We start from the raw sequence: 14,488 nt of genomic DNA on the forward strand, positions 1-14,488 counted from the left end.
CTTTGGGTGTCTGCGGAGAGGCAGGATGGTGGTGTGTGTGGGAAACTTCATCCTTCCTTACTAATCCCTTCAAAACCAATGCTCTTAAATCTCCCAGTCACCAGCTCTCACCATCATGCTTATTCCCAAAATCAAGTGACATGGATGCACTATAGCTTCCTATACCCACAAGGAGTCATTGGATTGGGTTACTCCTGCTTTCAGTTGAAGGCATTGTTGATGGCTCCTCCTGCTAAGGAAGAATATTCAAGTTCAAGTGTAATAACCTCTCATTGCTGGGGTCACGTCTACTTTTTTTGCTATATAACATCTGTTTTTGAAATTCGGCTGAGACCCTGACTTAAAGCTGTTTAACTTAAAAAGCAGCAAGAGAACATCTTGTTTTCATGAATGGCCAGGGGCTGTTGTAGGTCAACAAATAAAAGGTCTGTTTGTGGTATTCAAAGTGGAAAAGCTGGTTGTATGATGTTCTGCCACTGGGATAAATTCATTATGGACTGTTTGTTTCTTGGAATCATGAAACAAAGTTTGGAAAGCAAAATGGACCGGCTTCATTTAAATCAGCAAATTTCTGCCTGATGGTGGGTGAGGAATATGCCTTTAGTTTTTAAAGGCTTATGACGCCACCGTGTCTAGAAAGAGGCACTCATCCACACCTCCTACCTTAGTCACGTAAAGTTAATGTTGTAAGTAGATTCCCTGTATCTGAATACATTCTGGCAGGCAGCATCTGAGAAATCATTATTTTTATATTACTCACACAGCTTCTGAAGTGGGAAAGAAAGGTGGTGAGGATAATCCACTATTCACAAGCCTGAGCAGCTATTCTACTTATAACCCGCTTTTTTAGGAGAAAGAAATAGAGCAAGGGAGTTTTATTATCAGCACCTAGAAGAACGCAGATGTTATGCAGATAGCACAGAACAAGTGTCATAGTTATTTGTTGACGGAATACAAACTCTGGTCTTATACATTTATGTTCTTTTCAAGAATACATGTCTGTATGTATATTAAAATCATTCCTGTTCAAAAAATCTGTTACTGCCTATGTCTTATTCCGACCCAAAGAAAACCATTAGGTCATCCTGTAATTCATAGCAGCCTACTTTTTTTCCTTCCTAGCCCTTATCCCAATTTGAGTTTTATTTGTTTATCTTCTGTCTCCACCATCAGACTATAAATATCATAAAGGCAGGGTAGTCATGTTCATAGCTTACAAGCCACACTGAGCAAGGTGCTCGTACATGAATGACACTTTTATAAATATTTGTGGAATATTTTAGTGATTTTTTTTCATTGTGATGATCATCTGTATAGCCTCAACCACTCTCGATTTTATCTAAATTTAAATAAAATAAAATGACATGATAGGGCTTATAATGCAGTTGAATATGCAGGGGGCTTTTGTGTGATGATGCACTTATTGCATTTGTCCATACAGGCTAAGAAAGGTCATGGTGGGATGGGTTAATCTAACCATTTACATTTCCTCAGCTTAAAGTTGTCAGCCTATATCTGCCATATAGCTGGCTAGACTAATAGAACTTTTGCACATGGCAAAATTTAGAATATTTTTCTCAAGTAGTAAACTCATTCCTGGTGAAGTTAAACCTATGACTTTAGCCTTATTAGCACTAAATACTGGCTAACAAAGCAACCTGGTAAACCTGACCACAGTCCAACCACCTGTGGTCAGAAAGAAGATGATTTGGGTATTTGGCTGGCATATGGCTTAATGTGCACATTCACTCGTCTAGTGGTCACTTTACACCTTTCTCATGATCAAGCAAAATATGAACTTGAGCGGGGACAAGACGATTCATACGCTCCATTTTGTTTTGGCTGCCTGCGTACACAGGGTTGAAAAGCGAATGATTTATTAAGTTCCAAAGGATCTCAAGAGAAATGCGCATTCATTTACAAGGGGTGCAATTCCACAATAGTCTCTTGCTCTTGTATACTTGAAAACATTCCCAATGAAACAAAGTTGGATGCAGAAAAAAATAAGGGGAGAAAAGAAAAATAATATTCTAAATTCTGAGCAATTCTACTTTAATAGGTCGCTCCATCTGCCAACTGGCTGCGGTGTTGACTACTTGTAATATATACTTTTGGTAGGCCACATGTAGTTCTTGGAACTGTTTATATTAGGCTGTAGAAACCTAATTATTCTAAAATTGGCAAGACTCGCTTTGGTTACTTAATACAAAATTGCTTAGTCATCTTTAAACATAGTGTGGACAGCACTGTTTTAAGTGTGAAAAACTGGGAAATGCAAATGTGCTCCAAAGATATTTTAGGCCAGTTAGAAAAACAGGAAGGTATCATTTTTCAAGATGCTTAGCAGGTGGTTTCCACATGTTTTAATTTGACAGGCAAGATAACTGTTGGATTGACGTCCTTGATTATAAGCATTTTTTCCTTTTAAAAACTTTGTGAATTTGTCGAAAGTGAAAAGCTGCTGCTGCTTCTTAGATTGTATTCTTATGCTACATTTTACAATGTACAGATTTTCCAGGAAGAGTCTGATGAACAATAGAATCAGTTATCAAACAGCTTTCTTGTCCTCAGAACCAAACAAGGATGTCATTACAAGCTAGTTGTCACAAAGATGTCATTTCACGCTAATTGTCACAAATGTCCTCCTTTTGATTCTTTTGTTGAACACTCAGCTCACCATACTTGAACTACTGTCATCCAAAAGCAACAGGGATATACAGAGGTTCAGGAAGGCGAGGGGTTACATCCTTGTATTTTAGGGTCTGAAAAGGTTCCTGAGGTCTCAAGTTTTGCCAGGAATGCCTAAGGCATTCCTCACACTCTTCCTGTGATTTGGGGTGGTGCTCCAAAGAGAGATGGTGAGAGAAGATAAAAGTCCTGTAGCCAATGGGTAGTGACATCAGGCCTAGGAAGGGTAGGTTCCCAAGCAAACATCCAGATCTGTGCCTTATGTTTCTAATTACTGAGCATGGTTAGAGAGCAAAATCAGGCAACGCTTTTTTTTTTTCAACTGATGGAAGCATTTAAATCTGTTCTGAATGTCAGTGTTTTCTAATTATGATGGAGGAGTGGCAAGGAATCTCCAAAGGCCATGGAAGTTTGGAGTGCTTCAGCTCAACCCTTATTACTCTCTTCTTACTCATCATGTCTTTTTTCTAATTCTTTCTCTTTAAATGTCCCAGAACAAATATATTCTCTTTGTTACAAATGCCAAATAACCCTCTTCTTGACACAAGAATTTCTTTCTGAGACAAAATTCTTTTCCACTAGAAGAAAATAGCCACATAGCCACAAATACAAATCAAAATATGAAATAGAGTTCCATAGTGAACTACTCCCCTTCTTAAGATTACTGAGAGCTCAACTTGAGAAGTGGGCTTTTGAGAATGTTTGAACCAAGTTCTTCTATTTATCAATTAAGTCCAATGAGTAACTCATGTCCTGAGAATCATTCCAATTCAACAAGTGTGACCCGAGTGCTGATTATAACAAAAATATTTTGTTCAGAACTATTGTGGTTTGGAGCTATATATCCCAAAAAAACATGTTCTCAGACTTGGTCCATTCTTATGGGTATAATCTCTTGTAAATAGGACCTTTTGCTGAAGTCAGTTCAGTTAAGGTATGACCCAATTGAGTAGGGATATGTCTTAATTCTATTACTGAAGACCTTAAAGGGAAGGTCAAGGAAGAGAGAAAACCACAGGGAGCAGTTAGAAGCTGAACATCAATAGAACTTGGATAAGAAGGGAGAAGCCATGAGAAGGTGCTATATATATTGCCATGTGACAGAAAAGCCATGAACCAAGGATTGCCAGGGAATAGCCTCTGAATGCAACAGTTTTCTAGGGGAAGTATTGCTTTGATGATGCCTTGATTTGACTTTTCCTAGCCTCATAACTGTGAGCCAATAAATTCCTGGTGTTGAAGCCAACCCATTGCCTGGTAGTTGCTTTAGCAATAAGGAAATGAAAACAGTTTGGCAGTGGAAAATAGAAAATAATATGCTGCTATTGCTATTTCCACTAAAATGTGGAAATAGCTTTGGAATTGGGTACTGTGTAGAGGCTGGAAGAATCGAGAGGAAAAAAGTATAGATTGTTTTGAAGAGATTGTTGGTAGAAATATGGATGATGAAGGTACTTCCAATTAGGCCTGAGAAAGAAATAATGAATGTGTCATTGGAAACTTGAGAAAAAGTGATTCTTGTTATAAAATACCAGGGAACTTGGCAATATTGAGTTCTGATGCCAGATGGAAAGCAGAACTTAAAAGTGATGAACTTGGATATTTACGTAAAGAGATTTCCAAGCTAAGTGTGAAAGGTGCAGCTTGTTTCTTCTTACAGCTTATAGTGAAATATGAGAAGAAAGGGATAAGCTGAGAAATGAACTCTTAAGCATAACGAAACCAAAAGTTGTTTGTTTGGAAAATTCTGAGTCTATCCAGGTAGTGTGACATGAAACTAAGGCCAGAAGAAGCACTATCAGGAACCTTCCTGAACTTCTGAAAGTGAGTCCCCAGAGAATAAAACTCCACATGAGGGTTTAACTGAGCATGGATCCAGTCAGTCATTTCAGTAGAATTCAGGATTTGAGTATAGTTATCCAGGGAGAATCTATGGGAAATCTTTTTATTTGATGGTTTGGAGCCCTGTGAACTGCATGCAAAACTGACAAGGTTTTTTGTGAAATTTGTATGAGCAGAACCACTATGAGCCTGGACTGAAGGGGACAGAGAAGGGATGAATTAAAGGAAGAATGACTTCAAGGGCAGAACCCTGAAAGCTGGGGTCTAGACTAAAGAGATCTCCTAGGGCCAAGAGAGTGGGTACACCCATTGTCTGTAAAGGGCTAGTTCACCACTGCATTTGGAGGGATTGCCCTTTGCATCCCATCATTCAGGGAAAGTACTGCTGCCCCAGTGCTTAAGATTGTGCCAGCTGTGGCCTGGTGTACCCAACAATCCTGGCTACCACCCTAATGCTAGCTGATGGGGCCTTTGTCTTTGTATTTGTGGAGAGACTGGTCACAATCCCAATGCATGAAGAGGACAGACCCTTTACCCCAGTCCTCAGGAAGAGCCCAGCCACTGTGCCAGCACTTAGAAGGGGTAGTTCTAAGTGCTCCTCCATCAGTTCTGGAGGACAAAACCGCAATCTATATATGAGTTGCAGACCTTGAAATCCATGGAATTTACCCTGCTGGGTTTTAGAATTGTTTGGGATCCATGACTCCAGTTTTCCTTCCAATTTCTCCCTTCTGGAATGATAATGTTTGTCCTATGCCTGTCTCTCCATTGTATGTTGGAAAAAGATAACTTGTTCTCTAGGTTTCACAGGTCCTCAGACAGAGGGGAATTGTGGTTCAGGTCAAACCATACCCATAATCAATTTGGACAAGACTTTGTAATTGACACTGTTACTGAAATGACTTAAAGCTTTGGGGATGTTGTGATGGAATCAGTGCATTTGGCATGCTGAAAGAATGTGTTGTTTTGGAGTTAGAGAGTGGACTGCAGTAGTTCGGAGATATGTCCTTCAGAAAAATATATTCTTTGCCTTGGCCCATTCTTGCGGGTGTGAATTTTTGTGAATGGGATCTTTTGATGTGGTTCCTTCAGTCAAGGTATAGCCCAACTGAGTCAGTATGGATTTTAATTCTATTACTGAAGACCTTATAGGGAAAGTCACAGAGAGAGAGTGAAGGTCAGAGGGAGGAGCCAGAAGCTGATCACTAAGGGAATCCAGAAGAGAAGGGAAAAACCAGGAGAGGCTTTTATTTTCATGTGTACTTCCAAGAAAAGCCAAGGATCAAAGATCGCCAGCAATCAGCCTCAGGACACAGAGTGTTCTGGGAGAAAGTGTCACTTTGCTGATGCATCAGTTTTGGACTTCTCTTAGCCTCAAAACCATGAGCCAATAAATTCCTGTTGTTTAAATCAACCCATTGTATGGTATTTGCTTTAGTGATGAGAAAACTAAAACAAGAATTTTGAGGGGTCACATAAATGAGCAATAGAGAGAGACCTTGTGTTCAAGAAAGTTACAATTTTCTGGGGAAGACAGATATGTAATTTGTAATTAAAATACAAGTTATAGCCTACATGCTTCAATAGAAATATAATACAGCTCAGTGCACACTTAGGTCAGTAAGTGGTTCAGAGATCCTACGTTCTTGTGCTGGTATTAAACTGGTATTCACCTGAGACATTTCTTACCTGAAAAAAATGTCCAGATATCTCCAAACCACCAAACCGGTGAAATGGCTATCTAAATAACTCATGTGAGGAAGAAGGAAATAGTACAGGCACTTTTTAATTTATTACTTAATTTATGGGTTGACTTATATGTTTAAATTATGTGTTCTTGGATTATCCATTGTGTCCCTTATTTTAGTTTCAAACTTTTCATCTTGGATTATAAACTCCTAGAAGATAGTTTTCAACTTGCTTCAAGACCCAAGAATACAATAGAAACATTTGATAATCATGACAAAGAAAAATTGAATAATTCAGAGGAGAATAATTAGTCCCTGATCCTCCATGTACAAGAATATTGTATTCACACAGTACCCATAGGGAACACCTTTGAATTTTTTCCTGTAGTGTAAATGGATTTTAATTCTGCCTTGTATTAGCACGCAGCTGGTTAAGGTTCTGGTTCTAATTTTTGATCACTAAACTGGAAATATTAGTTGAAAAAATCAATCACAAGAGCAGATACCTTTGTTGCTGATATTTTTATAGCTGAGTGGCCCACCAAGGCCAGAGAGTCATGCATAAGGAAAACTACTATCATGTAAATAATGCTGAGCTATACTCCATGTCTAAAATTGGTAAAGATGCATGGCTTCTGGCTTTTTTTTTTGCTGCAAATAACAACTCTTGGGCTTTAGAGCAGACTTTGTTACTCAATTTGAAGTGTGATATTTCTTCAGGAAGTATCTCAACTTCTTTTGCATTTTTCAAACATTTCACTTTTTCAGTAACAAGTGCCCTGTCACAGCAAAATTGTCCACATCTAAAAGACCTTCCATGAGAGAGAGCAAAGCAGATACTGAGGAAAGAATTAAAGACCCACTTCCATGCTTTGAGAGGCTGACCTGCAGCACCACACCCATGAATAGCCATATCTATTACATCTCCTATATGAAATTGTAAGGTCTTTGAAGGAGGAGACTGTGTCTTCTACCTCTTCATGTTCCTGAAGTTCATAACATTATTTCATAACAGTTCAATCATTTCATCTTGGGAGTTAGAAGACTTTGTGGCAGGGCTGTCCAACAGAACTTTCTGTGTTAATGGAAATGTTCTCCACACTGTTGTATATGGTAACTACTAGCTGCTTGTGACTATTGAACACTTAGAACTGAATTTTTAATTTTATTTAATTCAAAGTAATTTAAATTGAAATCACTATATGTGACTAGTGGCTACCATACTGACAGTGCAACCTTGAAATCATAAATTTTTTTTACTTTAGCCCAAAAGAGGGTCATCTTACCTCTACCTGATTATTTCCAGTAATCAGTGTTCACACTTTATCAGCAGATTTACCCATGGTTGGATAGTTCTAAGGGAACTGGTACTCCATCCTCACCACGTCTGTGTTAGCTTCTGTTATGAGATACACATTTAGAAAATACATTAATACATTTCTTAACAAAGATAGGCATTTTTTTCCCACATGGACTCAGGTTGTGGGAGAATTTCTATCTTTAGCTTAGGGCTCATACACATGTAATTTACTCCTCACTAGATGCTAGGAGAACAACAGGAGCAGAAGCCTATTTTGATTTGGTATTTACCTGTGTCTTTCAGTCTAATTCTCATTGAGTTTGCCAAGAAATGGTATTTCAATTCTTGCAAAGGGCAGAAAAGGAACTGTGTTCCAAATTTTCACTTCTTACTTTTCCAAGAAGATTTTCAGGTTAATGTAGAAATTAGTCTAAATGCTAGTCCTGGTTTTCCAGGGCTTTGCTGTGGTTTCATGAACTACTGCCAAAACTCTATCTCTCAGTTCCTTTCTTTAAGCGGGGATGAATCCTCTCTTCTTACTTTGAAGGATCAAATAATGATAACCATAGAGTTTTGTAAAATATAAAGTGCTCCAAAAAAGGTGGCATCACTTGTGATGACATTTTAAGATGCTACCCAATATCCCTCAACACTTCCCAAGTGTTGAAGTCAATATACAGATTCAACACCATTTCACATGTCCAAAATGCCAAGATTCTGCATTGAAGTGGAAGTGGCAGCACAAATACATTGGCTTTATTAACCTTGTCAGTTCTCCTGCTTTGCAAATGGAAAAATAAATAATAGTGAAAAAGCCATAATGAAAGACTGAATGATGAAGGAGAGAAAAATCAGGCTATAACCAGTTTTTCTGCTCATAGTAGGGCTTAGTATTTTGGATTCCACTGGTTGGAGAAAATAAATAACTTGAGAAAACAAAACACTCAGGTTTGTCCTATTAATGCGTTTCTACATTGCTGGTCTTGAGAAATGTGTCTGGGTGACTGCACGTATTTTTTTTTTTTTTTTTAAGTTGCACAGATTTTTGGAACAAGATGGTGAAGGTTGAGCTAAAGTTAAGTCCAGACTGTGTGTTAGAGTGCATGTGTTTATTTGGCTTTTGAGTCCCAAATGAATCATTCAGTTCAGAAAAGAGAAAAGCAGGTTGATAAATTGAATTTTTTTTTAAAGGACAAAAGTTCATTTCTACAGTTCAGGAAGAAAACTCTGCCAGAGTTACTGTGTAACTACTGCAAAAGTGGCTTTATATAACTTTTGAGATTCATATATATAGTGTATAAGCAAGGTCTTTGATCTACTGTGTAAACACTGATCAGTTAAGAAAGTATAGAAATATGAATCACCTTGAACAACATTTTCCACGATACTCAGAATGGTAAAAGCTAGAATAAAAATCCAAGGTTCAAATCAGCTCCCAATTCCTGAATGTCTACTATGTACCAGTGATGAAGAGAGTTTTTAAAACATGGTATCTATTCATATGTGGCCTGTAGACCAAAACATGTGAAAAGTAAACAATCGATAAAATATTTAAATAATAGTTAAAGAGAACAATTGATGACCTGTAGTACATGATTAACTTCCTGAAATGAATTAAAAATGTTCAAGGAGAGTGATACCACTTTCAAGCTGAGGTCTTCAGGAAAGGCATGATGAAGGAGGTGAAATATGAGCCAGAATTTCACTACTGAATAGATTATGGATAGCAAAAAGGAGAGGGGAGCTCATCCTGACAAATAGAATACCACGAGTGAAAGTGCAGAGGTAGAAAATTGTAAGATACATTTGAGAGGCAATAGAAGATTTTTATCTAGGGTGACCCATGCAATGAACAACTTGAAAGGAAGATTAATGATTTATAAATCAGAAAATTTGAAGAGAACAGACTTAGAAATCAAAACATTTAGATCAGGGAAATAGGAAACTCAGATATGTCAATAAAATGTTTATTGACTATTATAAAGAGGCCTCTGTGGTGCTTCATTGAAGTATTGGGTCATGACGTTTTCAGTGGGTACAAATTGATGACCACTCAGAAAGGATCTGTCTAATAAAGGTTATGAGTAATGGAAGCCTAGGGTGCCTTGCCTTAGTAGAGAAATAGTTGGGATGGCAAGCAGGATGTAGTGCATAAGAGGAGAGAAGAGGGTAATGAGGAAGGCGTGATACAAGAGAAGAAACTGTCAAATCTCAAACAAAAGTATGTAACAATGCTGCCCAGAGTGTGATCGCCCTGGTTTTTGATTCTTACTAAGCAGTTAAGGATAAAATACTAGGAGCACAATAATTATTTGCAAGGTTTAATTTCATTGAGACCCCTGTGGCTTATAATTCTGCAATTTACACCGAACTGCTTTAAAATTGAAGAGCGAAGAATAATTTAAAATCACTCCTTACATGAGTTTATACGATCCAGTGATTTATATTGGAGTCACTGACAATAGTCCTCTCAGAACTTCTCTGGGCACTGTTCCCTAGTTCCTGAGGGGGAAAACAGTGCCTGGAGGGAAGTAGTGGTTTAGTCCAGGCATATTGTAGTGGTTAAGAGCACAAACTTTGACACTCTGTAAAATGGGGATTATAATCACTACCGCACAGAGTTATTTTTTGATAAAATAAGACTACGTATTTAAAATGGCTCAGCATGTGGTAATACTCAATACATGTGAATTACATTTGGAATCTGCATTAGCTTATTCAGTGTCTCTGAGACAATGGATTTTATTGCTGGTGGATCCCAAGACCAACACTAATTGGCATTAGCCCCAAATCCCAAGGATGCCCCTCCTCTGCCCTCACCCTCACTATTCAGTCCCTGCAGATCTGAAAATAGATAGGGCTCAGCTTTCTCCACCGTGGCCTCTCCCCACCGCGGCCTCTCCCCACCGCAATAGCCTAGTGCTGGTTAGGAAAGCTACCTGCTCACAGCCTTCTCTCTTCTGTCTTAGTGGCCTTTACCCACCATGCATGCATGAACACACATGCACATGCCCAAAACACCTTCTAATCTGCCACCGATCCTGTCCCTAAAAGGACTCACAGGAAATATCTCTACAGTGAGGGCCATATGTCCACAGAGGGAAAAATAAAAAAAGAGATTTGTGAACATAAAACAATAATAATTTGATTTATTTGGTTGAAAAATACACATCAGAAATTAAGGTCAGTTTTTTAAAACGTAAAGATAAGGATCATAAATTGTATTAGATAAATATACTTTAATTCCAAATTTACAGAGAAAGATGAAGAAGAAAAAGGAAAGTGAGAGAGAAAGAGAAAAAAGTCAAAAAGAGAAAGGGCAAGAGAAATATTGATAAATACTCCCCAGCTCCCGCCCCCAAAGGAGGAAGAGGTGGAAAAAAAGGGAAGAGATGAAAGTGTGGGATGCCCTAAAGTGGTAGTGAGATACATGTGAGGGATACGGGTCTTGTCGTATCTTGTCACTGCCATTCACCTGGGCCAGGGGCTCCCTGTATCATCAGCCAAGGGAGGGCAGCATGTTAAGTGATCTGAACTCTGAAGCACCCCTGATTTATCACTTAATCATGATAGCATATGTGTGTCCTGTTTTAAGAAAAGCCAGTACATGAGAATGCATATTGAAAAGAGATACATCAGTAGGTAATGAATCTTTAGCATGGATTTAAGTGAAGAATTAAGTATATAGGTAGAGTTTTTCTGGGTTGAGAACAAAACAAAAGTGCTCAAGTAAGCCATAAAAGGTGAGGAGTAGGAAAAGGAAAATAATTTGTGTGGGTAGAGAGCAAGTGGGGGTGGTCAGCCAAAGTGACCACACACTGAGTCAGCCCTTGGGGTGCTCCAGGACACTGCCAGGCCCTGCAAGCCTTGTGCATCTTCTACTTGTTTGGAGACCTTTATTTCACTGCTCATTAGCACCTCCACCAGAGGCACAGGCTGAGGAAATAACCACTGCTGCTGACAAGCAGCCAGAATGACTGTTTTTAACTTTGAGGTGGTAGGAGCAAGAACCAGAAGCCCAGAGGATGCTCTCCAAGCTACTTGGATAAATTAAGAAGAGTAAAATTTGTTTGCTTGCAGACAGACTTCTTTCTCCCATTTGTGTTTGCTGTTGCTATAGTTATTCAGGAGGGGATTTATATGTAACAAAAGACGAGATTGAAGAAAGGAAAGAGTAGAGACTGCTCTCTCACTCCCTCCAGCATTCCAGCAGCAGAGTTCTGGTCTCACGGTTCACAGTCTTTACAAACACCTGCAACAGCAAGACCTATGCCCGTGTGTTCCTAGTGGGGGCCTGTTTTTCAGAGAAAGACTCTCAAATCATTTTTCTCATTCATATAATTAAGGAGAGATCAAGCTGCAAAATGTAAAGAAATACATTTATGGTTGATGAAACAATAAAAAAGGAAACTGATTCTTTCTTCATTACCAGGGAAGTCTTGGAAAGGACTATTTGTAAGAGTAAGATAGAAAAACACTTTAAAATTTAAGAACCCCAAATAAACACAAAATTTTGAACCTTTAAAGAGTAATAAGCAGCATAAATAATACCCTAAGGGACAAGAAGGGGAGAAAAATCAAACATTGTATAGTTTTGTTTTTGTGGGTTGAGATTTTATTTTTGTTTTGTGTGTGTGTGTGTGTGTGTGTGTGTGTGTTTTAAGGGGAGAAAAAGACCTTGAAAATAAAAGAATCTGGCCATTTATTTAAGAATCTGACCATTTATTTATTTCAAGGTTTCTGAACCTGGCTTCAAAATCTAGGCTTTGCTTTTTGCCCCTTCCAAAAAGAGGCCATCAGGTGACAACTTGGGGTTTTGTACAGCTCCTTATTTTTGTTACACAGGGCAAATGGCTCATCTCATGTGCACAGAAAGAGCTGGAAAATATTTTTTTGTGATCTGAGTGCAGCAGAGAGTCTAGGATTCCAGAGGAAGTGGAGGCCTCCCGCTCCACACAGGAAACAATCTTGAAGCAGGCCTTAAACGCCAGATTCCAGGCCGAGTTTAACTAACCACTGACAGCTCTGTAAACAAAGCAAGGACAAAAAGAGTCCGGCTTCCCCTTTTCTGGTAGTCATTTTGGGTTTGGGGGCTGCAGGGGAATTCTGGAATATTTGACTTCATGGCACAGAAACGCAGGGGAAGAGGGATTCTCATTTGAAAAACTGGAAAGGGGAAATCTTTCCGGGTTTAAAACTATCACGGAGGAGGTAGGACTGGGCAAAATAGTTGGCTTATATTTACAGAGAGCCGGGACACTTGAGCTCTGAAAACAGTTTGATTATAAGTTAACTACTTTTTAAAATGTTGCTTCATTATGTTTATTCATGGTCTTATTACTACAGGCTGTATTATCATCCTGATATTAATATTTTGAAAAACATGCAAATTATACCTAGATATTCATATTATTTTAATCATCTCTTTCACTTCTCTCTTAATTCCTACATATTCCTTTTCTTGCCACAGTTCTTTTTCTTTTTTATTCTTTCTTGCACTCTTGCTCTCTTGTCCTCTCTTTGTTCACTTTTCTGTGCCTTTTTTCTGAGGTTAAACAAGTTACAAAGAATAAAATCATTCAGTAGCTCTCACGTGATTCCACTAATATTTCAGGTCTTCAAAACCTCTCTCTCTCTTTCCTAAGTTTTTTCTTTGGTTTTTACTTCAATCCTGGGATCTTACTTATTTGTCTCTAATAGTTTTATCAATGAAACTGAATTTAACACATAAAGAACTCCGCTCAGGAGTCAAAAATTGATCACAGGCTACCTTATCAGTCTTTCAAAGTGCTGTTTCTTAGAATCAGGAAAAATGCTGGATGTTAGAACAATTCATGTAGGAAATAATACCCTGACTCCGCTCTGATATTGATTTCTCCTCCCCTCCCCACTTCAGATCCAGACAGTATCTGGTCTCCCTAGACCTAAAACCACACCATGGATGATTTTGAACGTCGCAGAGAACTTAGGAGGCAAAAGAGGGAAGAGATGCGTCTGGAAGCAGAAAGGTAAGGACCCAGGTTGAAAAGTATTTCTATTCTGCTATTAGGTTATTCACAATGTTGGTTTCAGGCCTCAAAACGTTCATCACTCTGTAGGGCCAAATGCTGCTGTAATGCATACAAAATTATTTGCAAGAGTAGTTGAGAAAAATTTTCCTAACTACTAATTCAGACTCTGAATTCTGCTTTTTTTTGCCTAGGCAGGCACCGGGAATCGAACCCGGGTCTCCGGCATGGCAGGTGAGAACTCTGACGCTGAGCCACCGTGGCCTGCCCAAATTCTGTTTTTTCAAAAAAGCAAACAAACATCTCAAAACAGATTTGAGAAGTCAAATAGTTGTATTTAATCGGTGCATTTGTTTTGGAACTTTAAATGACAAAAGCATTGTGTAAATAAAGGTTAGAATAGTACTTATGATATTGAAATGACAGAAAAATGCCAAATTTTGACTATTGAAACCATTTAGGAAATGGAAGTCTTCAGTCTAAAGGAGTAAAGGTAATCAGCCACAGATGGACCTTATGACAAATTTTATTCTTGTTAGAAAAGCATCTGTATTAGTTTGTTAAGCTACTGGAATACAATATGCCAGAAATGGAACAGCTTTTAAAAAAGGAATTTAATGAGTTGCAAGTTTACAGTTCTAAGCCTATAAAAATGTCCAAACTAAGACATCCAGGGAAAGATACCTTAATTCAAGGAAGGCTGATGTGTCTGGGATACCTCTGTCAGCTGGGAAGGCATGTGGCTATTATCTGCTGGTCCCTTGTTCCTGGGCTCCATTGCTTTCAGCCTGTATTTCCTCTGGGGGTTCCTCAGTTGGCATCTGTGGGCCTTCATTTAGCATCTTCAGGACACAACTCTGGGTTCTGGCTTGCTTAGCATCTCCTGGGAAGGCACATGGTGACATCCACTGGGCCCTGTATCTCCAAACATGTGGGTATCTCTTTGGCTCTGTCAGCTCTGA

At 38.7% G+C, this 14,488-nt stretch overlaps 1 protein-coding gene across 1 annotated transcript in view; it reads left to right on the forward strand.

The window, feature by feature from the left end:
- CALD1 (caldesmon 1) overlaps positions 1–14,488 on the forward strand; it is a 187,371-nt gene that overhangs the window by 77,750 nt on the left and 95,133 nt on the right. Inside the window, exon 3 of the mRNA XM_077139546.1 lies at positions 13,415–13,526. Coding sequence (XP_076995661.1) covers positions 13,456–13,526 — 71 coding nt within the window. The 5' untranslated portion in view covers positions 13,415–13,455. The remainder of the gene's footprint in view (positions 1–13,414; positions 13,527–14,488) is intronic.

The sequence above is a fragment of the Tamandua tetradactyla genome, chromosome 1 (assembly GCF_023851605.1).
Source record: "Tamandua tetradactyla isolate mTamTet1 chromosome 1, mTamTet1.pri, whole genome shotgun sequence".
Lineage (NCBI taxonomy): Eukaryota > Metazoa > Chordata > Mammalia > Pilosa > Myrmecophagidae > Tamandua > Tamandua tetradactyla.